Source organism: Moschus berezovskii, chromosome 17, assembly GCF_049115385.1.
Source record: "Moschus berezovskii isolate FMDL1 chromosome 17, NW_MosBer_1.0, whole genome shotgun sequence".
NCBI classification, from domain to species: domain Eukaryota; kingdom Metazoa; phylum Chordata; class Mammalia; order Artiodactyla; family Moschidae; genus Moschus; species Moschus berezovskii.
This window is the reverse complement of record NC_142476.1, coordinates 51,994,584-52,022,230: the sequence shown is the minus strand read 5'-3', so window position 1 is coordinate 52,022,230 and position 27,647 is coordinate 51,994,584. Positions and strand designations below refer to the sequence as shown.

The 27,647-nt window shown below is 39.5% G+C and overlaps 1 protein-coding gene across 7 annotated transcripts in view; it reads left to right on the top strand.

Moving 5' to 3' along the window:
- SUCO (SUN domain containing ossification factor) overlaps positions 1 to 15,513 on the top strand; it is a 92,941-nt gene extending 77,428 nt beyond the window's left edge. For 4 of the 7 annotated variants that reach the window (XM_055419628.2, XM_055419627.2, XM_055419625.2 and 1 more), the window contains 4 exons: positions 1,459 to 1,613; positions 2,060 to 2,151; positions 11,609 to 11,664; positions 13,477 to 15,513. In XM_055419628.2, the coding sequence (XP_055275603.2) occupies positions 1,459 to 1,613; positions 2,060 to 2,151; positions 11,609 to 11,664; positions 13,477 to 13,920 (747 nt within the window). In that variant the 3' untranslated portion in view covers positions 13,921 to 15,513. The remainder of the gene's footprint in view (positions 1 to 1,458; positions 1,614 to 2,059; positions 2,152 to 11,608; positions 11,665 to 13,476) is intronic. The other 3 variants (XM_055419624.2, XM_055419630.2, XM_055419629.2) reach the window with 3 other exon arrangements.
- Positions 15,514 to 27,647: the final 12,134 nt, after the last annotated feature.

Sequence of the window (27,647 nt, the reverse complement as noted above, 5' to 3'; positions counted from 1 at the left end):
CCCGTGTCTCTTGCATTTCCTACATTGGCAGGTGGATTCTTTTATTTACCACTGAGCCACCTGGGAAACCCCATTAAGCTGCTTAATGAAACAAACTTTTCATTGATTTAAGAAGCATTTATTGCAACACAAGTGTGTGTCAGGCATGAACTGTCAAATCCTTGGTTTAGGCATACAGCAGTCAGTAGCCCCTGGTAGAGAATGACACATTTATGTGTGGACTGGTGGTGCTTTAAGTGTTACTGCTTTAGCTCGGGTGATGTTGGAAGGCTTACCTGAGGAAGCGGCATTAGAACTAGTGCTCAAGAGAAGTTAACATCCACACAGAGCTTGGGGTCAGAACAAGCCTGTTAGTAGCAGAAGTAGGACAAAGGGCCTGTGATTAAAAACGGTGTTTGGTGTCGGAAAGAAGGCTGGTGTGCAATACATAACAGACATCATTCCACGTTCGTTCATGGAGAGCTACCTCATCCCCAGAGTCTGTAGTTTGCACTGTGGCCTGGCATTCCTGTGGGTTTATGCACTTAGCCCATGAAGCCAAGTACATAGTTTCTAATGTTTTGCTTGATGATTAATTTTGCAACAAAGGTCTTAATTCACAGAAAAAAAAAAAAAAGAGGAAGAAGAAAGCTGGTGTAGCTGGAGCAGAGTGAATGTGAGAGGTGAGGGTAAGAAATGAGTTCAGGAAATTGGCAGAGACCTGGTCATGTAGCCCTTTGTAGGCAGTTTAGAGTTTGAATTGTATTCTCATCATTGCAAGTCATTGGAAAGTATTAAGTAAAGAAGTAATATGGATCATTTCATCGACAACACTTTGAGAACTCCCTACTTGTTGCTCTGTGGAAAATTGCTTCTTAGAGACCATCTAGAGTGCAAGTAGAGAGGAGACCAATTAAGGAAGTGATTGAAATAGCCTGATTGAGGTGATGTTGGCTTGTTGTAGGATTTTAGAAGTGGGGAATAGTGTGGAGTTGCTAAACTCAGGGTATATTTAAGAGGTAGAAGGATAAGCTTGTTGGGAATTTGGATGTAGGTCATAAGGAATTAAGGGTGATCCTTAGGCTTAAATCACTGGGTAATGGGTGGTTTAGTTTTGTATGAGAAAGACAGGTAGGAGCATTTTTTTTCTCTCACTCAAAAGAATTGTACAAATGGAAAAAATGAAATGTATGTGGCAGAATGTAAGATTGGAGAATGTAGGTGAAAGCATACATATGTTCATTGTACTATTTTTAAAACTTTTCCATGGGTTTGAAAATTTTTAAAGAATTAGAGGGGGAAAGAAGAAAAAGGAAAACGTTCCCTTTGTAGTAGATTTTCAAAGGACTTGCCCTGCATTTGTGGTTTTGAAGAACTTTGAAAAAAATGCTTAAAATGGTTTGTCCCTTGAACTTTAGATTTCAGTGTTTTTTCCTAATATGATTTTCAAATTGTTATTAAGCTGTCTTCTCATCTCAGGTTTCAGATCGACAAAGCTATCTTGTCATATCTCTGGTTCTCTGTGTTGTCTTGGGACTGATGCTTTGTATGCAGCGTTGTCGAAACACTTCTCAATTTGATGGAGATTATATTTCAAAACTTCCTAAAAGTAATCAGTATCCAAGCCCTAAAAGGTAAGTCAGCATTATTTCACAGTTTTCCTCTTATTTGAGAAATTTGAGAAAGTGGAAGATACTGAGATAATTTCTTTCCCCATATGATTATCTTGAAACCAAAATGTTAAAAACTTGGAATTAGTCAGAGGGTCCTGTGCCTGGAAGGTTCTATAGACTCTGATAGAGAAAGCACTAAGTACATAAAAAACCCATGTAATGGTTGTGAAAGATACTTCAATGTGGAATTCAAAGGGGGAGGAGGAGAGTAGGTATTTTAATACAGCACCTTTTGGAGAATAACTGGTGAATTTTTTTTTACATGTGTTATCTATAACTGGAGTGTTACCTTAGAGATAAGTCCTATATGGCAGGTACAGTTTTCTAGCATTCACCTGACCCCAAATACAGAATAAATTATATGTATTTTACTCATCGTTCCCAATGTTGATTTTTCTTAATGTTAGGTGTTTCTCTTCCTATGATGATATGAGTTTGAAAAGGAGAACTTCATTTCCACTCATCAGATCCAAGTCTCTACAGTTAACTGGGAAAGAAGGTAGATTTTTGTGCATATGTAACATGTATATAGAAAAGTGAATCTAGCTTCCTTCTAGAACAAGTATAATGTCAGTGTTGTGTTGGAGACCATCTGCAACCGAACAGTGGGTGTGAGTGGCCTTTGTTTGTGCTGTGTCAAAGCCACTACCATTTCCACACTTTATCTTTGTTCCTGAAAGCCCAGAGGGTGGGGTGGGGGGTGCTTAATTAGCCATTAATTAGCCATTGATAGCCTGTTTGCACATGCTCCTGTTTAGAAGTATTTCTTTTTAGAAAGGGGTGTTTGAGAAAGTTCAGCAGATATGGAAAACCTGAATGTGCTCCCATACTATCCTGTGCTTATCTGCCTCCTCTTCCTATACAGGTAGGACCCCTTTTGTCTCTAGGACTGTGAGGCACTTTATGAAAAATAAATCATTCTCTTTTTTACAGTCCAAGGTCTATAATCTTAACACTTGATGAATACTTAAATGAATGAATGTGTACTGGGTGGCTTTCATGTATCAGTACTTTCTAATAATTAGTACTGTAATTAGTGCTTACTGAGACATATCTTCATAGCAATATTAAAATAACCAAATTAATTGTATCCTTCAGCTAATACTTTCTTAATAATCATTGTATTCTCTTTCTTTAGGACTTAGTAACTGAGCAGTGTGTTTCAATTGATTAAATCATTCAGGCAGTCATTCCTGTGCTGCTCTGGTTTACTGTTACCACGAAACTGTACGGACTTAATCCATTACATGTGTGTTTACTTAAAACTAGTAAATTTCTTCCTACTTCCTGCTCTTTTTTTTTTCTTTTGGCTGATATGTCTTTTTATAACTGAATTTTTTTAATGAAGTATAATTTGTACAGGATTTTTTACTTAATGATTTATAAAGTTTGGTGGATTTTCACAAACCACACATAACTGTGTGACCATCACCCAGATTAAGAAGTACAGCATTATCTAGCACCCCGGAAACTTCCTTGTGCTCCTTAGTCACTACCCATTTCCTCTCAGTAGAGTCACTGCATATTTTGATATTGTGAGATTCACCATGTCGTTGAGTATAGTTGTAGTTAGTGTTGCCTTATGCAAACATACTACTCATTATTCATTTCCATTGGATTATTTTCTTGCATGCACACATCTTTTGGGTATATAGCAGAAATGGAATTGCTGGATCATAAGACTGTGTCTACTCCCCTTTAGTAAATGCTACCACACAGTTTGCCAAGAATGTTGTGTGAACATTCAGCTGTTTTTTAGAGTTCCATTTGTTCCACATCCATATTAAGATTTAACATTTAGTGTTGTTGATCTTTTAGCCGTATTGTATGATTATGAAATATCAGTATGTTGAGGTTTTTCCTTCTTAGCATTTCTAGTCCCATTGTAAATTAGTTGAAAACCTGTTTCTCTTCTCTTTATGTAACTCTTCAAGGCCAGGTAGACTATAGCCTTTTGTACCTGATAGTAGTATTACTTGTATTTTAAACAGCTGTATCATCTTGGTTCATCTTTATAATTTAAAAAGTCGAGTACAGTAGTCAGGAAACTAATTCTGATTCTGCTATTCATTTATTTATTTATTTCTTCTCCTAATTTGAATTAAAATCTCTTCTTATGACATTTACTATTGTCTACTTTGATTTTAGCCATCTTGTACTTGCCTTATTTTTAATTCCAAACTCTATGAGAAGGGTCCATTTCTTATTTTGTTTTCTTATTATAGTAAAAAAACATACAACATAAAATTTACCATCTTGAAATTTAAGTTTCTCATAGAAATTTAATTATTATGTATATACTTTAGTAATGTATAGTATGTTCACAGTGTTGTGAAACAGGTCTCCAGAAATTTTTCATTTTGTAAATTTGGAACACTGTATTTATTAAACAACTACCTTTTTTCCCCTTCCTCCCAGCCCCTGGTCACCGTCAGTGTGTTTTCTGTTCTTATAAATTTGAATACTTCAGATACCTTATATAAGTGAAATCATATACTATTCATCTTTCTCTGACTGGCTTATTTTACTTAGCATAATGTCCTCAAGTTTCATCCATGTTGTAACATGTGACAGGATTTCTGTTTAAAGACTGAATAATATTATGTTGTACATATAGATACTATGCTTTGTTTATTCATCTGTTGATGGGCACTTGGGTTGCTTCTGCCTCTTTGCTATTGTGAAATAATTCTCTTGTGAACATGAGTGTGCAAATATGTCTTTAAGTCCTTGCTTTCAGTTCTGGATATGTCGTTGACCCTTGAGCAGTGCTGGAGTTAGGGCCACCAAATCTGTACAGTTGAAAATACATGTATAATTTATAGTTAGCCCTCCATATCCGTGGTTCCTCCATTTTCGAGGTTCTGCATCCATGGAGTCAGCCAACCATATATTATGTAGTACTGTAGTATTTACTGTTGAAAAAAAATCCACATATAAATAGACTCACATATCCATATATAAGTAGACTTCAAACCCATGTTGTTAGAGGGCCAACTGTGTACTCAAGTGGGATTGCCGAATCATATGGTAGTTCTATTTTTTGAAGAACCTTTACAGTGTTTTCCATTGTGCTTTCACCATTTTACAATTCCACCAACAGTGCATTGTGGTTCCAGATTTCTCCACATCCTCACCAATACTTGTTTTCTGTTTTGATAGTAGCCATCCTGATGGGTATGTGGTGATACCTCATTTTGCTTTTGGTTTGTGTTTCTCTGATGATTAGTGATGTTGTTGATCATCTTTTCATATGCTTGTTGGCCATTTGTAAATAATCTTGGAAGAAATGTCTATTCAAGTTCTTTGCTCATTTTAAATCCAGGTTATTTTTTTGCTTAATTGTAGGAGTTCTGTATATTCTAGATATTAATCCTGCATCAAGTATATGATTCACAGATACATTCTCCCATTTTGTAGGTTGCATTTTCACTCTGATGATTTTGTCCTGTGATGGAGAAAAACTTTTTAAGTTTGATGTAGTCCTCTTTGTCTGTTTTTGCTTTTGTTGCTTGTACTTTAACTGTCACGTCCAAGAAATCATTGCCAAGGCCAGTGTTATAAAGTTTTTAATAACTTCTTGGAAAAAGAAACTTTGTAACACTGGCCTTGGATGTGACATTTAAAGTACAAGCAACAAAAGCAAAAACAAAGAGGCCCACATCTATTTTGAGTTAATTTTTGTATATGATGTAGGATAAGGGTTCAACTTCATTCTTTTGCTTGTGGATATCCAGCTTTCTAGCAATGTTTGTTGAAGAGACTGTTCATTCCCCATTGAATGGTCTTGGCACCCTTGCTGAAGGTTATTTGACCATTTGTATCATGGCATCTGGTCCCATCACTTCATGGGAAATAGATGGAAAAACAGTGGAAACAGTGTCAGACTTTGTATTTTTGGGCTCCAAAATCACTGCAGATGCTGATTGCAGCCATGAAATTAAAAGACGCTTGCTCCTTGGAAGGAAAGTTATGACCAACCTTGATAGTATATTAAAAAGCAGAGACATTACTTTGCCAACCAAGGTCCGTCTAGTCAAGGCAATGGTTTTTCCCGTGTTCATGTATGGATGTGAGAGTTGGACTGTGAAGAAGGCTGATCACCGAAGAATCGATGCTTTTGAACTGTGGTGTTGGAGAAGACTCTTGAGAGTCCCTTATACTGCAAGGAGATCCAACCAGTCCATTCTAAAGGAGATCAATCCTGGATGTTCATTGGAGGGACTGATGCTAAAGCTGAAACTGCAATACTTTGGCCACCTCATGCGACGAGTTGACTCACTGGAAAAGACTCTGATGCTGGGAAAGGTTGGGGGCAGGAGGAGAAGGGGACGACGGAGAATGAGATGGCTGGATGGCATCACCGACTCTGTGGACATGAGTTTGAGTGTACTCCGGGAGTTGGTGATGGACAGGGAGGCCTGGCGTGCTGTGATTCATGGGGTCGCGGAGAGTCGGACACGACTGAGCGACTGAACTGAACTGAACTGATGAGGGTTTATTTCTGGACTGTTTTTTTTCCCCCTGTTGTTCTGTATGTCTGTCTTTATAACAGTACTGTTTTGATTACTGTGTTTGAAATCAGGCAATGTGAGTCCTATAACTTTTTCTTTTTCACAATTGCTTTGCCTATTTAAGGTACTTGGGATTTGATACGAATTTTAAAATGCATTTCATTAAAAAAAAAGAATGCTATTGGAATTTTGATAGGGCTTATGCTTAATCTATAGATTATTTTGGTAGTATATGGACATCTTGACAATATAAAGTTTTCCAGTCGTGAATATGAGATATTGTTCAGTTTGTTTGTACCTTCTTTATTTCCTCAATGTTTTATAGATTATACTTAGATTTGCATCTCTGACTTTTGTTGACCATCCAAGTAGACCTAAACTGTTTTGATTTTTGTAATACATTTTTGTTGTGAAATATGTGAAATACCAAAAAGTGCATAAAACTGAAATGTACAACATGCAGAGTAATTATAAAGTGAACACCTGTGTAAGTAACACCCAGATCAAGAAACAGAGCAAGACCAGCACTTTTGGTGTTGCTTTTTGTAGAGGTAACTATCCTGACTTTTGAATTAGTTGTCATCTTCATTTTCATAAGTTTTACCATCAGTGTTTGTGTTCCTCAGCAATATAATTGGATTTTTGCCTGGTTTTGAGCTTTTGATAAATGAAATTATACCATATATACTCTTTTCGCCTTCTTTCCTTCAACATTCTATTTGTAAGGTTCATATACATAATTGTACTTCATTTTCAGTATTGTGTAGTATTTCAGTAACTGACTAAATTACAATGTAGTTACCCATTCTGCTGTGTTATTTACAGTTTGGGGCTATTACAGATACTGCTGGTGTAAACATTACCCTTTGTTTGTATATAGGCACAGAGTTGCATAAGTTTCTCTAGGAATATTTTTGTTGTTGCCAAATCATTTCCTATACTTTTGCAAGCCCGTGGATTTTTGCAAGCCTGACAGTCTCTTCTGTCCGTGGGACTTCCCAGACAAGAATACTGGAGTGGGTTACCATTTCCACCTGGGGTGGAAGGAGTGGGGGACGGAATCTTTCTGCCCCAGGAGTTGAAGCGGCCTGCTTGGCAGGCATATTCTTTGCCACTGAGCCACCTGGAAAGCCCCCTCTAGGAATATTACCTAGATGTAAAATTGCCGGGTTGTAGAGTATGCTAATCTGTAAGTTATAAGATAATGGCATACTTTTCCAAAGTGGTCATATCAGTTTATCCTTCCACCAATACCATGGGAATTTCCATTTTCTACACTTTTGCCAGCGCGCAGTCAGAATTGTCAAGTTTTAAAGTGTTTGTTAACCTAATTTCAGTTATAATTTGCATTTACCTGATTACTAGTGAAGCTGAGCATGCTTACTTAGGCCTTTTAATCATTTGACTTTCTTGGACGTTGAGACTTTTGCCTGTTCTTTTATTTGGTTTTTTATCTCTTTCCTGTTGGCTTGTAGTTATTTTTAAAATTTGTATCCTAATTGTTAGTTTGTTAATGTTGCAGATAATCTTATTTCACTCTTGAGGCTATTTAGTTTTCTTTTACATGGCGTCTTTTTAAATAAGAAAAAGAAGCTGTTAATTTTAATGTAATCACACTTATGAAATATTTTTCCCCCGGTTGGTTAGTGCTTTTTCTGTCTTGTTTAAACAGATTTTTTTCTTTTTTTTTTCTGTTTATGGATGATATTCTCCTATAGTTCTAGTGTTTGGTTTTTATTTTTAGATTTCTAAGATACCTGGAATTGATTTTTGTGTGTGTGGTTTTAGGTAGGGAATCCATTGTAAAATTTTTGTGAAATTCAGTTGTTTCACTGAAAAATTATTAGGCTTTTTGTTGATTGCATTGACTCTGCATATCAATTTGGGAAGAACATAGCATCTCTGTGTACTCAAAAAGTCAAACTTTTGAAAGTTTTGTTTCTAGAATATTTTTTGATGCTGTTGAAAATGGCATTGTGTGTGTGTGTGTTAATTACTGGTATGTAGAAACCCGGTGGATTTTGGTGCTATTGACATTTGCCATATTCTTTGATTCTCTGCTTGCTGGATCTTCAGATAGAGGAGTGTTAAAGTCTCCAGCTATAATAATAGGTTCATCTGTTTCTTCTTGTAGTTCTACCAGTTTTTGCCTCATGTATTCTGCCATTCTGTGAGATGCATATATATTAAAGATTGTTATGATTTTTGGATAATGGACCCCTTTATCATCATGAAATGTCCCTCTTTATCCTGAATAAATTTCCTTGCTCTGAAGTTTACTCTCTCTGAAATTAATATGCCATTCCTGCTTTCTTTTATATCTTTTTTCATCCCTGTGCCTTTAATCTATATGTATCTTTATATTTAAAGTGGACTTCTTATGAGCAACATATGGTTGAATCTTGTTGTTTGATCCACTTTTACAGTCTTACAAATTGGTGTATTTAGACCATTAAAGTTTAAAGTGATTTGATATTTATCCAACTATATTTGCTATATTTGTTACTGTTTTCTATTTATTGCCCTCATTCTTTATTCCTGTTACTGTCTTCCATGTTGTTTCTGCCTTTTGTGGTTTTAACTGAGCATATTATATGGTTTCATTTTTTGCCTTTCATAGCATATGTTAAAAAATTATAACTTTTTTTTAGGGTCCCAGAGTTTACAGTATACATTTACAGCTAATACAAGTCCACTTTCAAATAACATGATATTACTCTAGAGGTAGTACAGATATTTTATAATAACAAAATATTTCTAATTCCTCCCTTCTATCCCTTGTATCAGTGCTGTCATTGTTTTTACTTTTACTTAATCTTGTGTATTTACATAAGCATACTCAAGTACTTTGTTGCTATTATTGTTTTGAACAAATTGTTATGTTATGGATTAAGAATAAGAAAAGTGAAAGTTTTTATCTTCCCTTCCTTTATTCCTTCCCTGATGCTCTTCTTTCTTTATCAGAGCTGAGTTTCTGACCTACCTTATGTTCCTCCTTTCTAAAGAACTACTTTTTAACATTACTTGTAAAGCAGGTCTGTTGGCAATTTTAGGTCCTCAATTTTAGCTTATATCTTTGATTTTTTGAAATTTGTATATGATATGCCTGGTTGTAGTATTTTGGACATTTGTCCTGCTTGTTCTAAGTTTCCTGGAGCTGTGGTTACTGTCTGATGACAATTTGAGAAGATTCTGTTATTATTACTTAAAATATTGCATCTATTCCTTTCTCCTGTCCTTATCCTCCTGTATTCTCATTACTTGTATGTTATACCTTTTGTAGTTGTCCCACGGTTTTTGGATAGTCTGTTCATTTTTGTTTAAAGTCTTTTCTCTTTGTATTTTAGATTTGGAAATTTCTATTGTCATATTCTCAAGCTCAGTGATTCTTTACTCAGTCTATTAATGAACCCAGAGGCATTCTTCATTTCTATTCCTGTGTTTGATCTCTGTCTAGCATTTTTTAAACTCCTTTTTAGAATTTTTCTGCTTATATTATCCATCTGTTCTTGCATGTTGTCTGCTTTTTTTCAATTTACATCCTTATGTATTTTTTTTTTAATTCCTGATCTAATAATAATGTCAACATTTTTGTCGTATCTAACTCTGGTTCTGACGCTTGTTTAGTCTTTTCAAACTGTGTTTACCCTTTTTAAAATGCCATGTAATTTTCTGTTGAAAGAGGAGTATAATGTGCAGGTTATCTCTAATTTATGATGATTTGACTTAATTTTTCAACTTTATGATTGTGTGAAAACAACGTGCATTCAGTAGAAACTGTACTTCAGTTGTTGATGTCTCCCTGGCTAGTAGTATGCAGTATGATTCCATGTTGCTAGACAGTGGTGGCAAGGTCTCTGGGCAAAAATGACTTGTTTCACTTGACGGGTCTGAATTCCTGCTTTTCCTTCAGTTGTGGCCTAGGATTACTTACTTACTTAGTCTTGACTGCCTAAGTAAGTGCTGTTGATGCTGCTGCTAAGTCGCTTCAGTTGTGTCTGACTCTGTGCGACCCTATAGACAGCAACCCACCAGGCTCCCCCGTCCCTGGGATTCTCCAGGCAAGAACACTGGAGTGGGTTGCCATTTCCTTCTCCAATGCATGAAAGTGAAAAGTGAAAGTGAAGTCACTCAGTTGTGTCCGCGACTCTTCGCGACTCCATGGACTGCAGCCTACCAGGCTCCTCCGTCCATGGGATTTTCCAGGCAAGAGTACTAGAGTGGGAAGTGCTGTTAGTGACTTACAAAAAAATTCATATTTAATTGCTGTTAGTGGAAAATTTGATCTGAAAACCATTAGCAATCATTCCTAGAAGTAGACATTGTGTTTTTTTTTAAAAAAGCAATTTTGAATGAGATTAGTAATCTAGTAGAAATGACTGTTTAAAGGAATCATTGGATATTTTTATATATTTGATGACTTTCTCAATAAGTTTCTAAGATATAATGTGAAAAATGATAATTCATTGAATCATGTTATTAGTAAATTTCTGGCACATGAAATTTATTATGAATTTGTTACTTACAAACTTACGCCTGCATTAGACCATAAATCATTTATTTTTAATGGGTTGAATAGGACTAAAATCTCATAGTCCGTCTTTTATATGTACATTTATCTTGTCAGTAAAGCTGTCTTGAATGTGCTTAAAGTAATGAAACCTTAGAAACCTAGTATTTCTGATTTTCTTATCGTACCAGAGTGTTCTGGTATTGATCACAATAAATCATAGTTTTGACCACAGTAAATCATACTAATAAACAATTAGAAAAAACTTCTTAAACTTCCTTTTGTGTGTATGTTCCTTGAACTGACTTTCATACTATGTGCTTGTTGCACATAGTTAACTCATAATTGCAACACAGTGTGGAGTTTAGTCTTTTAGAAAAATATTCATATGATCTGTAAGTTTGGTATTAGCTTCCCTGGTAATGTTATTTTTCTTACCAAGTTCAGAGGGTAGAGGCTTCCCAGGTGGCTCAGTGGTAAAGCATCCGCCCACAAGTGCAGGAAACACTGGTTCTATCCCCAGGTTAGAAGATCCACTCTAATATTCTTGCCTGGGAAATCCCATGGACAGAGAAACTTGGTGAGCTATAGTCCATGGGATTGCAAAAAAGTCGGACATGATTTAGTGACTAAACAACAAGAGGGTAGAGCTGGTCCAAACAAGGATCCTTACTGTGTTGGCTGATAGCCAACTGTTGGTTAAAAACTTAAGTTATTCAATGATGACCAGTCAAGCCCAGGATAAGAATGGTGCCCTTTTCTACCTTGTTGCTTTAGGCTTACTGATTTCAAATGCATATGTTTAACCTGTTGTAAATATAAATTCATTGGTTCTGTTGTAAAAATAATCATAAATGGATAATAGTTATAGTATTTAATCATAGTACAATCTACTTTACATTTTATATCTGCCTTTTTGTTTTTTCTTACAGTTGATCCAAGTGATTTGTACATTGTAGAACCGCTCAAGTTCTCTCCAGAAAAAAAGGTAATGCTTTGTTTCCTTTCAAGTGTATTAGTGTGTTATGTGGATGTAGATGAAGAAATAGGTGAAACTTTTACTATAACCTTTACTGGTCCTTAAACTTACTGTTCGGAGAAGGCAATGGCAAGCCACTCCAGTACTATTGCCTAGAAAATCCCGTGGATGGAGGAGCCTGGTTGGCTGTAGTCCGTGGGGTCGCTAAGGGTCGGACACGACTGAGCGACTTCACTTTCACTTTTCACTTTCACACATTGGAGAAGGAAATGGCAACCCACTCCAGTGTTCTTGCCTGGAGAATCCCAGGGATGGGGGAGCCTGGTGGGCTTCCGTATATGGGGTCGCACAGAGTCGGACACTACTGAAGTGACTTAGCAGCAGCAAACTTACTATTTATTTTCAATTATGATAATGATTTGTTTATAGGGTCTGCAAACTGTGGCCCAGAGGCCATATATGGCCTGTTTTATTGTGATCCTGGAACCATTTTTAAAGGGTTATAAAATAAAAGTGAATATGTAGGAGAGAGTATGTGAAGTGAAAAGCCTAAAATACTTGCTGACCCCTTGTTGATAGTCATTCTTTATTATCAGTGCATGTCAGGCAGTGTGTATACCTATTCCTGTAATCCTCATATCAACCTGAAAATGATACTTTCCCCATTTTTAAAATGAGAAAACGGAAACTCAGAATTTGTATCTTCTTTAAATGACCCATTAAAGGTGGCAAAAATCAAAGTAGACTTTTTTGGTTACAAAGTGTAGGCTTTTCCCATTTTGCCTCTGAAAGTAAGTTGTACTCATTTAGAGGTCCAGGTAGCTCAGTGGTAAAGAGTCTGCCTGCCAATACAGGAGATGCAGGTTCTATCCTTGGGTCTGGAAGATCCCCTGGAGAAGGAAATGGCCACCCACTACAGTATTCTTGCCTGGAAAATCTCATGGAGTGAGGAGTCCATGAGGTCACAAAAGAGTCAGACACGGCTTAACGACTAAGCAAACGACGTTTGTCTCTAAGCTAAAGAACTTGACCATTAAAACCAAATAGCCTAGGATTCAATCCTAACTTGGCCACTTACTGCCATGTAACTTGGACAGGGAATCAAACTTATGAACCTTGGTTTTCTCATTTGGTTCAGTTCAGTTCAGTCGCTCAGTCGTGTCCGACTCTTTGCGACCCCATGAATCACAGCACGCCAGGCCTCCCTGTCCATCACCAACTCCCAGAGTTCGCTCAAACTCATGTCCATAGAGTCGATGATGCCATCCAGCCATCTCATTCTCGGTTGTCCCCTTCTCCTCCCGCCCCCAACCTTTCCCAGCATCAGAGTCTTTTCCAGTTCTTGTTTGGTAGCCAAGGACAAAATGCTCACCTTTCAGGGTTAGTAGATACACATGTTGGAGAAGGAAATGGCAACCCACTCCAGTATTCTTGCCTGGAGAATCCCAGGGACAGGGGAGCCTGGTGGGCTGCCGTCTATGGGGTCGCACAGAGTCGGACACGACTGAAGCGACTTAGCAGTAGCAGCAGCAAGATACACATGAAAGCACCTGGAAGAATATATGGCACATAATAAGCATTCAGATACCTAATCTATATTCAGAGGTGACAGATAAATGAAGAATTTGGTTGAGTAGTATTACAAAGTGGAAAGGTAATTATGGTAGTACCTGTATAGAATGTAATAGTGTTTTGCTGTTTGTAATACTTTCACTTTCCACCAGGAGGTGGCACTTTACTCCAGTAGCTCAGCTCTCTGAATGTTTGATTCGGTAACTATCAGAGGTCTAATTCCTACTCTTTCTTTTACTTGTGTTAAAGAAGAAACGCTGCAAGTACAAAACCGAAAAAATTGAGACCATAAAGCCAGCTGATCCATTGCACCCTGTAGCCAATGGAGACATAAAAGGAAGAAAGCCTTTTACAAACCAGAGAGATTTTTCTAATATGGGAGAAGTTTATCATTCTTCTTATAAGGGTCCTCCATCTGAAGGAAGCTCAGAAACTTCATCACAGTCAGAAGAGTCTTATTTTTGTGGCATTTCAGCTTGCACAAGTCTGTGCAATGGACAGTCCCAAAAGACAAAAACTGAGAAGAGGGCTTTGAAACGAAGGCGATCTAAAGTCCAAGACCAAGGAAAATTGATAAAAACTTTGATACAGACTAAGTCAGGATCACTGCCGAGCCTGCATGACATAATCAAAGGAAACAAAGAGATCACCGTGGGAACATTTGGTGTTACAGCAGTCTCGGGACATATCTAAAATTAATTGAACTTTTCATATTGGAGACTTTTCGTTGTTGTTCTTTGAAGAACAGTCTGTGGTATTTGAAGGGTATGGGGAGGGAGAAAATATTAATGGGAAAAGTATTCAGAAATTATGGTTTCTGCCTTTTTAAAATGTAGGTGGGATTATGTCAATCTTAGTTAATGAGCTGCAGTTTTACAAGACTGATCACTTCCTACAAGGACAATGGTAGACATTTTATAAAGATGTTTTTTCACAGATTAATTAATTACTGGGACAAAAGTAATTTGGAAGCCCAGTTCCTTGGGTGGGATAGGAATGAAAGCCTAAACCTCTTCCTTTAGCTTTGTTCCTATTTCTTGCACCTTCCCATATTTATGTGCCTTTTGTCTATTTATAATGCCACTGGAAGAGGAGGGAGAACTTTTTCTGTCATTTGATTTCTTTTATAACTTTGTTAGTTTTTTGAAGCTGCAAACACTACAAGGCTTTAAAGTGATCTGCACCTGGCGTTCAGTAAAGATCAGTAAAGACAGTGTAAAGATCCTAAAGACTTGGCCAGGGAGACTTTTGTTTAGCAAACTCACCTGAAACAGACACTTGATGGAATTTTTAGGTCTGTTCTTTTAGGTAAGTGGTGATACTTTTAATGTTATTTTCAGTTAACTTATTCACACTAATTTTCTTTGGTTACTAATTCAGTGAGAGAAAAAAACTACATGATTTTTTTCTTCAAATGATTGGTATTTGCAAATAATTTTTTTTTTTATAAATTCACGTGTTAAACACATTTAGCCACTTTCAAGGGTTTCCTTTTAGCTACGTTACATTTTAAACATTCGCAATAAGCACTAATCCTCTTGACTTTGAGATCATTGTTTTCTCTCACAAGTGGAAAATTTGAGTTTGTCCAGTGAGTCCAGGCCTCATAATCACTGCCTATGTACATATGCACAGAACCAGCTAGTGAGTTTGTCAAGCCTTGTCTAATTGGTCAAGTCTAAAGGGATTATTACTCCTTGGTGTTTGCTTTGTATTGGCTACAAATGTGCAGATATACATGTGTGTTGTCAATGTGTTTGTATTCATTTTGTCTCTTTTCTTTAAAAATAATTGGCAGTGACTTTGAATCAAATGATTTCTAAGTATGTGTTTATACAGTAATGGAGTAAAAGTGGAAAGTTTCTTTTTGAAAGGGAGAGAATTCACTGTTTTGTGTTGTAAGATTTAAGTTATAAGTTATTGAGCACTTTTAGTAATAACTGTTTTAAACTTGTCTAATACCTTATGGGGGTATTGTTCGTAATGTGACTTATTTAAAGCCTCTTTTGTTTGTTTAAGTTGCTGCTTTAGGTTAACAGTATGTTTTAGATGATTTACATTTTTTTCCAATCTGTACAATTAGCCATTCAGAGCAAGAGGGCCTGATTGTATAGAAACCCATTGAAAAGAGGTCCAGATGAGAGTAGAGGTAGAGCGGGAAGTTACACCATCTGTGTGCAGCATCCAGGGTTGTGGAAAGAAGACTTTGAATAATGTAACTCCGGAGCTGTAGTGCCATTAGAAACTGTGAATTTCCAAATAAATCTGAACACCTGTCTTTATTAATTACTGGCTCTTTTGTTCTTTGAAGGAGAACTTACAAACTTAATACTCTGAACATAGATTCGTTTTTGCCACTTTTAAAATTAAATACAGCAGCATCTTATTAAATACTTGATTACATTCAGCCAACTACAAACTGACTGAACTTTAACATAAATATTTTGTTCCCTATACAGTCAGAATTTCACCATTTCAAACACTGAAAGAGAGTTTTAAATATTCAGTGGACTATACATATGTGCCTTTCTCTTACTAGGTGCCATCTCTAAGACTAATAATTTTTAAAATTTTTAACATATATAAATATAGCACATTTTACAATTTGGGGTTTGTTTTTCTTGTCTGAGATTATACTTACATGAGGGATAAAAGCAAAAAGTCTTGCCAATAATAAATAGATTTGCTCCCGGTGAGAAGCAAATTATGTGTGTGTATAAAATAGGCTTTCAATGTTTCTTGGAAATCAGCTTCATTTTATTTCTTCTGATATTAAGAAAAGCTTTAAAACAGAAGAAACCGAGGGATCTGTAACAGCAAGAATACAAAGTAAAGAAGTTCTTTTAATTGGATTTTTTTTCAGATAGAGTTATAAAATTTGAGGAGTGAAATCGTTTTATTAGGTAAGCCTTGCACAGAATAGCAGAATAGCAGTTCTCTATTCTCTGCCACTACACCCCGCCACACTCCCATGTTGCACCCTGACCTTTGCCAATCAAGGATTTCTTTCTCCCTAGCAGCAGCTGTTTCCAGCACTGTATCACCAGTCACTGTGCTTATTTTGCCACTTACTTACTTGCCAGTTATTGATGTGCCCCTAATTTGAATATGTAAACTTGTCGGCATGAATATAAAGTAGATATAAATGTATATTTGTTATCCTAGTCAAACAAATTTAAAATCACAGTATAATAAGCAACATGTCCATTTGGAATTGTTTTAATTCTCCGTTTTATAGAACAAGACCATGGAACAGAAGCATGAGACATGCCTCCAAACAATACAACAATGATGGCTTTCTTAAGCTCCCTTTACACCCTGATTTTTGTTATCCCATTGCCAAATCACTTTTTTTTCACTGAAAGGAAAGTTCTCTTTGCTGTAGGGGAGGGGAAAAACTGACACTCTCCCAATAACATTTTCAAATAAACCTTATTTTTCGCTAGGGCAAAGACCATGCTTCCTGTCTTTGTCCTTGACTTCCAGGAGTGGCTGAAAGATGGACTTCCCTTTTACCATTTCAACTCAACAGCCTTAAAAGTCAACAGCTACGGGAGAGGAATCACGATGGCAGAGGAGTAGGACGTGGACCTTACCTCCTCCCACAAATACAGCAAAAGCACATCTACAAGTGGCATGATTCACACTAAACATCTACTGAATGCTGGCAGAAGGCCTCAGACTTCCAAAAGGCAAAAAACCTTTCATGGAACAAGGGAGGACAAAAGAAAAAAGAGGGAGAAAGGAGTCGGGACAGGACCTGCACCCCAGGGAGGGAGATGTGAAGGAAGAAAGGTTCCCCCACCCTGGGAAGTCCCCTCACCTGCAGGGAGATCAACCTAGATGGAGGGAGAGCTTCAGAGCCTTGGAGGAAGAGTGCAACAACTGGTTATCATGGAAGGACCTGCGCAGATGGTTCATACCTCTGCCCTGTGTACCCTGGCTGACATGCTCATCTATTGGTGTTGTGAGGCTAAGTGCCAAAGCTCAGGCTTCAGAGTCAGACCCAGGGAGAGAGGGATTGGCGGTGTAGAGACAGCCTGGAGAGGCTGGAGAGTGGCAACTAAGCGTGCACTCAGAAGAGGCGGGGGCCTGCCAGAGAGCCAAGACACCATTGTTGGGTTGGGGGGGCATGTTAGAAGAGGGGCAGGACCACCATACAGCATCCTGTACCTGGGTGCTCAGGCAACAAGACACCACCTAACATGAGTTCTGGGGGTAAGGTGCAAGCTGCTGTCACCGTTATGGGCTCCAGAGATGGGCACAGGCCACTCCCATAACTAGGGACCCATGAGCAGGCACCAGTTGCTCTCCTTGGGAGTAGACTGGCTGTCACTGCTACTGAGAGACACAGGAGCAAGTGCCAACTGCTAGCCCTGCTGTCTCGGGACATCATGGACCAGTGCTGCCCCTGGGAGGCCTGGGAGGGGGTCCTGATCATTGTCCCAGCTTACTGGGAGTATGCATGGGCCTTTGTGCATTGTGCTTGCACACTAAATACCAAGGCGATAACAGCCAGGACACACTGCCCAAAAAGGCAGCAAGCATCCAAACTAAAAGCAGTTTTTCGATTCCAGACAAGGTGGCAGGAGGAGAAGGACTTGAATTTACCTCCTCTCATAAAAACACCAAAATCATAAATAACTGCTTAAAGACCGTTGGCAAAAATGACTGGAACCTACCAAAAAAGATACTTTACATCCAAAGATGAGGTCTCAATGTGGTTGTAGGAGGGGTCCTTTCACTGTGTAAATCAAATCCCATACCTGGCCGTTGACCAACTCACAGACTGGAAAGTAATTTTATCACAGAAGTTCTCACCAGGAGTGAGATCTGAACCCCATATTAGTATTCCTAGCCTGCGGCCTGGCATCAGGAGGAGGAGCCCCCAGAGCATCGGCTTTGCAGGCCAGTGGGGCTTGAGTGCAGGAACTCCATAGGACTGGGGGAAACAGAGACTCCACTCCTGGAGGGCACACACAAGATTTCACATGCACTGGGAGCCAGGGCAAAGCAGTGACTCCATAGAAACCAGAACTATATATATAGGGGCTTCCCTGGTAGCACAGTGGTACAGAATCTGCCCACCAGTGCTGGAGATGTGGGTTCGATCACTGGGTAAGAAAGATCCCCTAGCGAAAGAAATGGAAATCCACCTCAGTATTCTTCCCTGGGAATTCCCATGGACAGAGAAGTCTGGCGGGCCACAAAGAGTTGGACATAAACAAGTTTGGCTTTGGAGTACAAAATGAAGCAGGGCAAAGGCTAACAGTTTTGCCAGGGGAACACACTGGTCATAGCAAACACCCTCTTCCAACAACACAAGAGACTACTCTACACATGGATAACAACACATGGTCAACACCAGATTGATTATATTCTTTACAACAGAATATGGAGAAGCTCTATACACTCAGCAAAAAAGCAAACACAAGACCTGTGGAGCAGACTGTGGCTCAGATCATGAGCTTCTTATTGCAAAATTTAGGCTTAAACTGAAGAAAGTAGGGAAAACCACTGGGCCATTCAAGCATGACCTAAATCAAATCCCTTATTATACAGTGGTGAATGGAGTGCCTGAAGAACTATGAATGGAGGTTTGTAACTTATAGGAGGTGGTGACAAAGACCATCCCCAAGGAAAAGAAATGCAAGAAGGCAAAGTGTGTGTCTGAGGAGTCTTTACAAATAGCTGAGAAAAGAAGTGAAAGGCAAGGGTGAAGGGGAAAGATATACCCACTTGAATGCAAAGTTCCAGGGAATAGCAAGGAGAGATAAGAAAGCCTTCCTAAGTGAACAATGTAAAGAATTGTAAAGGAAAACAATAGAACAGGAAAGACCAGAGATCTCTTCAAGAAAATTGGAGATATCAAAGGAACATTTCATGCAAGGATGTGCACAATAAAGGACAGAAACAGCAAGGGCCTCACAGAAGCAGAAGAGATTAAGAAGTATCCGCAAGAATACACAACTACAAGAAAACAATGACCCAGATAACCATGATGGTGTGGTCACTCACCTAGAGTCAGACATCCTGGAGTGTGAAGTCAAGCGGGCCCTAGGAAGCATTACTATGAACAAAGCTAGTGGAGGTGATTCAATTCCATCTGAGTTATTTAAAATCCTAAAGGATGATGCTGTTAAAGTGCTGCATTCTATCTGTCAGCAAATTTGGAAAACAGCAGTGGCCACAGGACTGGAAAAGGTCAGTTTTCATTTCAATCCCAAAGAAGGGCAATGCCAAAGAAAGTTCAAACTACCATAAAATTACTCTCATTTCCCATACTAGCACGGTAATGCTCTAAATCCTTCAAGCTAGGCTTCAAAAGTACATAAACTGATAACTCCAGATAGATGTACAAACTGGGTTTAGAAAATGCAGAGGAACCAGAGATCAAAGTGTCAACATTCATTGGATCATAGAGAAAGGAATTTCAGAAAAACATATACTGCTTCATCGACTACTCAAAGCCTTTGACTGTGTGGATCACAACAAACTGTGGGAAACTCTTCAAGAGATGGGAATACCAGACCACCTTACCTGTCTCCTGAGAAACCTGTAGCAGATCAAGAAGCAACAGACATGGAACAACAGACTAATTCAAAATTGGGAAAAGAATACATCAAGGCTGTGTATTGTCACCCTGTTTATTTAACTTATATGCAGAGTACATCATGTGAAATGCTGGGCTGGAGGAATCCAAGTTGGAATCAGGATTGCCAGGAGAAATATCAACAACCTCAGATATGCAGATAACACCACTTTTATGACAGAAAGCAAAGAGAAACTAAACAGTACTGTGATGAGGGTGAAAGAGGAGAGTGAAAAAGTTGGCTTAAAACTCAACATTCTAAAAACTAAGATAATGGCATCTGGTCCCATCTCTTCATTGCAAATAGAAGGGGGGAAAGTGGAAATAGTGACAGATGTTATTCTCTTAAAGACTCCAAAATCACTGTGGATGGTGACTGCAGCCATGAAATTAAAGGACGCTTGCTTAGAAGGAAAGCTATGACAAACTCAGTTCAGTTCAGACACTCAGTTGTGTCCGACTCTCTGCGACCCCATGAACCACAGCACGCCAGGCCTCCCTATCCATCACCAACTCCCGGAGTCTACCCAAACCCATGTCCATTGAGTCGGTGATGCCATCCAACCATCTCATCCTCTGTCATCTCCTTCTCCTCCTGCCCTTAATCTTTCCCAGCATCAGGGTCTTTTCAAATGAGTCAGTTCTTCACATCAGATGGCTAAAGTATTGGAGTTTCAGCCTCAACATCAGTCCTTCCAATGAACACCCAGGACTGATCTCCTTTAGGATGGACTGGTTGGATCTCCTTGCAGTCCAAGGGACTCTCAAGAATCTTCTCCAACACCACAGTTCAAAAGCATCAATTCTTCGGTGCTCAGCTTTCTTTACAGTCCAACTCTCACATCCATACATGACCACGGGAAAAATCATAGCCTTGACTAGATGGACCTTTGTTGGCAAAGTAATGTCTCTGCATTTTAATATGCTATCTAGGTTGGTCATAACTTTCCTTCCAAGGAGTAAGCGTCTTAATTTCATGGCTGCAATCACCATCTGCAGTGATGTTGGAGCCCAGAAAAATAAAGTCAGCCACTGTTTACATTGTTTCCCCATCTATTTGCCATGAAGTGATGGCACCAGATGCCATGATCTTAGTTTTCTGAATGTTGAGCTTTAAGCCAACTTTTTCACTCTCTCTTTCACTTTCATCAAGAGGCTCTTCAGTTCCTCTTCACTTTCTGCCATAAGGGTGGTGTCATCTGCATATCTGAGGTTATTGATATTTCTCCCGGCAATCTTGATACCAGCTTGTGCTTCCTCCAGCCCAGCGTATTAAACTTAGCATATTAAAAAGCTGAGGCATCACTTTGCTCAACAAAGGTCTGTCTAGTCAAAGCTGTGATTTTTCCAGTAGTCATGTACAGATGTCAGAATTGGACCAAAAAAATGGCTGAGCGCCAAAGAGATGATGCTTTCAAATTGTGGTGTGGGGGAAGACTCTTGAGAGTCCCTTGGACTGCAAGGAGATCAAACCAGTCAATCCTAAAGGAAATCAACCCTGAATACTCATTGGAAGAACTGATGCTGAAGTTGAAGCTCCGATACTTTGGCCACCTGATGTGAAAAGCCAGCTTATTAGAAAAGTCCCTGATGCTGGGAAAGATAGGGCAGGAGGAGAAGGGGACAATAGAGGATGAGATGATTAGATAGCATCACCGACTCACTGGACGAGTTTGAGCAAACTGCAAGAGAGAGTGCAGGACGGGAAAGCCTGGAGTGCTGTAGTCCATGAGGCTGCAAAGAATCAGACATGACTGAGTGACTGAACAACTATGTATGTATGTATATGTGTATATACATACATATATATATATTAAATGAATTATTATTTAGCCTTAAAAGAGAGTGAAGTAATGCCTTTTGCAGCAACATGGATGGACCTGGAGATTATCTAAGTGAAGAAAGTAAAACAGAGAAAGACAAACTGTGTGATACGACTTAAATGTGAAATATGAAAAATGATACAAGTAAACCATAGAAAACATAAGTAGAATCATGACATAGAAAACCAGCTTATGGTTTCCAAAGGGGAAGTAGAGAGAGGGATAAACTGTGAACCTGGGATTAAGAAATGCACACTGCTATACATAAAATAGATAAACAAGGACCTACTGTATATATAGCACAGGGAGTTATAGTCACTATTTCATAATATGAGAAGAGTATGAAAAAGAAATATATGTATAACTGAATTATACACCTGAAACTAATACAGCATGGCAAATCAACTATACTTCAGTAAAAAGAAAAAGGATGAGACTTTCTTTCAAGAGATATTTTATTCAATGAGGTAAAATATTTTGTGATCATTATGTATTTGGAATGGACCACCACAACTCTTAATCTTAGGGGTAAGGAAGTTTGCGCAATCCAATTCTAAGAACCAGGCAACATTCAGTAGAAATCAGCAGTATTTTTATCACTGGTCACGAAAGGTCTGCTCTCCCCAGGAGCAGGCAATCAGAATTCTTATCTATTATGGTTTATGGAACTTTAAAGAGTAAGTATAAAAATGACTCAAAATCCCCACATGAAAAAGAATATTGATTTGAGGGAGTGTGAAATGTTAATGTGTCTCACATCAAAGAGGCTCAGCTTAAATATAACAACTAGTAACACAGCAGAGAACGGAAATTGTGGCTCTTCTTTTCTCCCCCAAGAGTCTCTGATCTCCCCCTACAGCCCCAGAGCACCCTTCACATGAATCGCACAAGCCTCACTACGGTTTTGATCTGCATGTTTCTATGAATCCCAGAGTGACCAAGTTGATCAAATCACTCAGAAATACCTTAAATATTTATCACAGGGCCATATTGCCTATCCCAGACTAACTCTGGCCATTGTTTGCCTAATTATGTGTGCTCCATTGCTCAGTCATATCCGACTCTTTGTGACCCCATGGACTGTAGCCCACCAGGCTGTTCTGTCCATGGAATTTACAGACAAGAATACTGGAGTGGGTTGCCATTTCCTCCTCCAGGGAACCCCAGGGTTCAAACTAGCGTCTCTTGTGTCTCCTGCATTGACAGGTGGGTTCTTTACCACTAGTGCTGTCTGGAAATCCCTGGCCATTGTTTGTTTAATGATAGAGCAAATAAAGAACCCTAGGCATTTTAGAGGTTTTTTTTTTTTTTTTAATTATATATAAGACAGCTTCTCCGATGGCTCAGTGATAAAGAATCCACTTTGCAATGCAGGAGACGCAGATTCGGTCCCTGGGTCAGGAAGATCCCTGGAGGAGGAAATGGCAAACCACTCCAGTATTCTTGCCTGGAAATCCTATGGACAGAGGAGCCTGGCAGACTACAGTCCATGGGGTCGCAAAAGAGTCAGACACTGCTACACAGACACACACACACACTGACAGCTGTTTGATTGTAAAAATAAGTAATCCTCTTTGCATGTTATCAGGAGTGAGAGTCTGAACTGTAAACTGATTCAGAGACAACTATTTACAGTAAAGAAATGATCAATTTATCTATTTTTGAAAAGTGGCTGTGGGTCTGTATTTCTATTCTGCAATATTCATGAAAGAGGAGTCACATAACTGAAAGACAATTAAATGAAATTTAAGGAAAAGATTTGCCCTCAAGATTGCCACTGGGGAACATTAATTGCTAATATATTTCAACTTCCTATGAGAAGAATTTCAGAACCAAACTTCCACTGGTAGTTAGATGAACTTATTTCCCCCTCATCACAAATTTTATAGGTCTAGGACTCTCTGTGGAATCAAGTAACATAACTGATTTATTACCCTTAGTTTAAAAAGGATCCAGCAGATCCCTATTCAAAACTTTTCCTGAGTAATACAGCACCCAGTACTTTGTTTTTATTTTTTTAAGTAAAATTTTGATTTAATCAAATATATATCCAAAATATTAACATTTCAGCGTGCCACCCAGTACTTGAAAATCCTCATAGACCAAGAATAATTCTCCTAATGTAAGGAGCCCTTTAGAAGGGCCAAGCAGACCCAATCCAGGTGCTGCTGGGCTGTGTCAAGTCTTGTTTCATTTTCTTTCATGGCATAGCCTCAGAAGAAGAGAAAGTCAGGTCCACCTGACCTCCTGCCTTAGTCTGGGCCTGCTCCTGTCTCTCATGGGCACAGCTTGGACAAGTCCATGTGGGCATCCACACACTTGCCTGCACGTATACATGTGACTTCCATGAAACAAACCTCATAACTTTCAGATGAAGACTGTGTATGTGCTCATTTAGAAAACGATGTTCTAACATTCATCCTTTCATGTATCCCTGTACTATTTGATCATTATAGTACAATGATAAAAATTTTCATAGATCTCTCTGTCCCCTCTCCCTTACTAGCACTGTGAGGTTTCTGAAATTAAATACTTAAAAGGATATGCTTTGTTCAGTTATATCTTAACTCATGTATTCCTAGTTAAATTCTGTCTAAAACATCATTTGGGTTACTTTGCAATTATGAAACTTCAACAAGAAAAAATGCAGAGGCCTCAGGTGGGACTGTTTTAAGACATTCCCTAAACTTAGGAACCTCAGTCTTGTAAGCAGGGGTTGACAAGAGAAATGCAAAGAAACAGCCATTAATAGTATATCATGTTTAAGTGCTCTAGTTGTGGTATGATGAAAAATTATCGGAACACAGAGGATGTACCACTGCCTGGGCAGAGCAGATTTCAGAGAGAAATTGAATGAATAGGAGTTTCCCAGGCAATGGAAGCAGTGGTGGTGGACATTGTTGGGCAAAGGTAGGAATTGGGACTACCCTGAATGGCCATCAGGAGGGCATTTTACCCACAAAAAGCCCTGAAAAGCTCAGAGGCATAAGGCACAATGAGCTTCATGACCATAGCTGGTCGCTATCCAGATGAACTTCAGTTTCTCTCCCAAGGCAAAGATCATCAGATTCTTACCTCTCCTCTTGGCTTTCTCTTATTATATGAAGATGCCATTATTGAAACACCACGTGAGTTTTTCTGCTTATGGAGATTAATTAGTAGGTATGGGGCCTCCAAATATTATCTCTTCCCAGTTGTTACCAAACCAAACTTGGGTCCGCTGGCCTGTGGCAGTAGAGCCAGTCTCCAGACACCAGGTTGTGGTGAAAGAAAGTGCAGCATTGGTTTCAGGGTGCCAAGTAGGGAGTTCGGGACAGCTAGTGCTCAAAACCTCTTTGGTGGTTCAGACAGTAAAGAATCTGCCTGCAATGCAGGAGACCCGGGTTTGATCCCTGGTTTGGGAAGGTCCTCTGGAGATGAGAATGGCAACCCATTCCAGTATTCTTGCCTGGAGAATCCCATGGGCCAAGGAGTCTGGCAGGGTGCAGTCCATGGGGTAGTAAGAGTTGGATACGGCTGAGCAACTTTCACTTAACTTCACTTCAGTGCTCAAAAAGCGTGAACTCCCCAATGGATTTCAGCAAAGCATTTTGCATTTCAGGGCATGGGATCAGCTCATGGACAATTCTCTGATTGGTTGATGGTGAGGTAATAGGGTGGAGTCACAGGGTTAACACCGTTAATCCTCAGGCTCCATAGGTCAGAGCCTCTGTGCTCCTGAGTATCAAGTAATTTCTTCCATTTGGTGGTAGATTTTACTTGGATTGGAAAGATCCCCTGAAGAAGGGAATGCAACCCACTCCAATATTCTTGCTAGGAGAATTCCATGGACAGAGGAGCCCGGTGGGCTACAGAGTCAGTGGGCTACAGAGTCAATGGGTCCCCGGTGGGGTCACAAAGAGTCAGACACAACTGAGCAACTAACACTTTCACTTTAGCATCTGTAGAACAACTTGGGAATTGTGCATTAGATACTGTTATGTAGGTACTTCCAAGAACAGCTAAAGCAGAGGACATGGGATCCCCCATAGGTCCTGCTCAGTTACATTGAGACTGGAGGCTTATGTCTGAGATAATGGCCAACAGGGTTTAGGAAAGTAGCCTTTGCTGTGATTATGGATCCTTGCAGGTCCTTTCTATTCTGGGTTAATCAGCTGAATTTATTTATCTATAATCTGTGACACTTTAGGAATTTTTAATCTCTTTCAGGCAAGGAGTGGGGAAAAGTGTCACTTCCTCATTTTTTTTTCATTGCTTTTCTCCATGAAGGACATAGAAAAAAAATCCCAAGTCAAATAAGAGAAAAATCTAAATTTTAAAATTGGCATGTGCTGTGCTCAGTTGTGTCTGACTCTGCAACCCTGTGGACTGTAGACTTCAAGGCTCCACTGTCCATGGATTTCCCAGGCAAGAATACTGGAGTGGGTTGCTATTTCATTCTCCAGGTGATCATTTCGACCCAGGGATGGAACCCATGTCTCTTGTGTCTCCTGCTTTGCAGGCAGATTCTTTACCACTGAGCTACCAGAGAAGCCCCAGTAATCGGCCTGGAAAAAACGAAAGACACAAATGACCAGGAAGATTGAGTTCAGAAGTCTGGATCAAAACCAACATAAATCCTGACACGTATTTTATTTCAGGAAAATTTCCCTCTTTCATAATGACTCTCCCTTATGGAAGAATTACTTGACAACAAAGAGGTGACCCACCTGGAGGAAGGATTTTCCTTGAGTAACTCAAAGACAGGACACATGTGGGATCCACTTCTAATTATTCAAAAGGTTTCTCAGATGGTGGTTCCAGGTGTGTGCCTTACAGTAGCGGGGAGTGTGGTGTAGAGTGTGAATCTCTCTGCCTAGGGATCTGATGGGTCTCCCTGGACCCCCAACCTTTGAGAAACAAGGTTCTCGGATGGAAGTTCATCTGAGCTTGGAGAAGGTATCTGAGGAACCTGGAAGTCCCTGCAGAATTTCAAGTTAATTCTTATTTGTCTTTGGCTTTTATCGGTTTCTCAAAGGACTCTTTCACTCTCAAATAGGTTTAAAATCCCAAGTTTGAGACAATGTATTTTAAGTCCTTCCTGCCCCTCCCCCTCCCCCTTTTGAGGGTCAGGGTCAGTGGTGGGAAAGAATCTAGTGAAGTTTCTTTTTTTTTTTTATTAAGAAAGTGATTTCCTTTTTTTAAAAAAATATATTTTTTAATTTATTTGGCTGTGTCAGGTCTTTGTTGTGGCACGCAGGCTCTTCATTTCAGGATATGACGACCGTGCTGGCAGAAAAACTGCATCTTGTCTCAGCCTGGAGAGGTAAGAAAAGACATCCTTACACAAAGTAGGAAATGGGGGCTGGTTGCCAGAAAGACAACCCCCAATTTCTGGGGAGGGTAGAGGGGCTGGAGATTGAATTAGTCACCAGTGGTCAATGCTTTACCTGATCACACCTACGTAATGAAACCTCCATTAAAAACCCCTAATCAATGGTGTTGCCGGCCCCGGCGGCGCAGACGCGAGAGACGCCGGCCCCGGCGGCGCCAGTGCAATCGACCACGCAAAGAAGCGTGGCCGTGAGGAGCTACCCCATGCCGGAGGTCAGGGGTGGTGGCCGCGAGGAGCTACCCCATATCCAAGAGGCAGTGGTTGGGCGGGCGCAGGAGGGCCGAGAGGAGCTACTCCACGTTCAAGGTCAGGAGGGGCGGCCTTGAGGAGATACCCCTCATCCAAGGTAAGGTGTAGCAGCTGCGTTCTGCTGGAGCAGCCGTGAAGAGATACCCCACGACCAAGGTAAGAGAAACCCAAATAAGGCGGTAGGTATTGCGAGGGGGCATCAAAGGGCAGACACACTGAAATCATCATCACAGAAAACTAGTTGATCTGATCACACGGACCGCAGCCCTGTCTAACTCAGTGAAACTAAGCCATGCCATGTGGGGCTACCCAAGATGGGTGGGTCATGGTGGAGAGGTCTGACAGAATGTGGTCCACGGGAGACGGGAATGGCAAACGACTT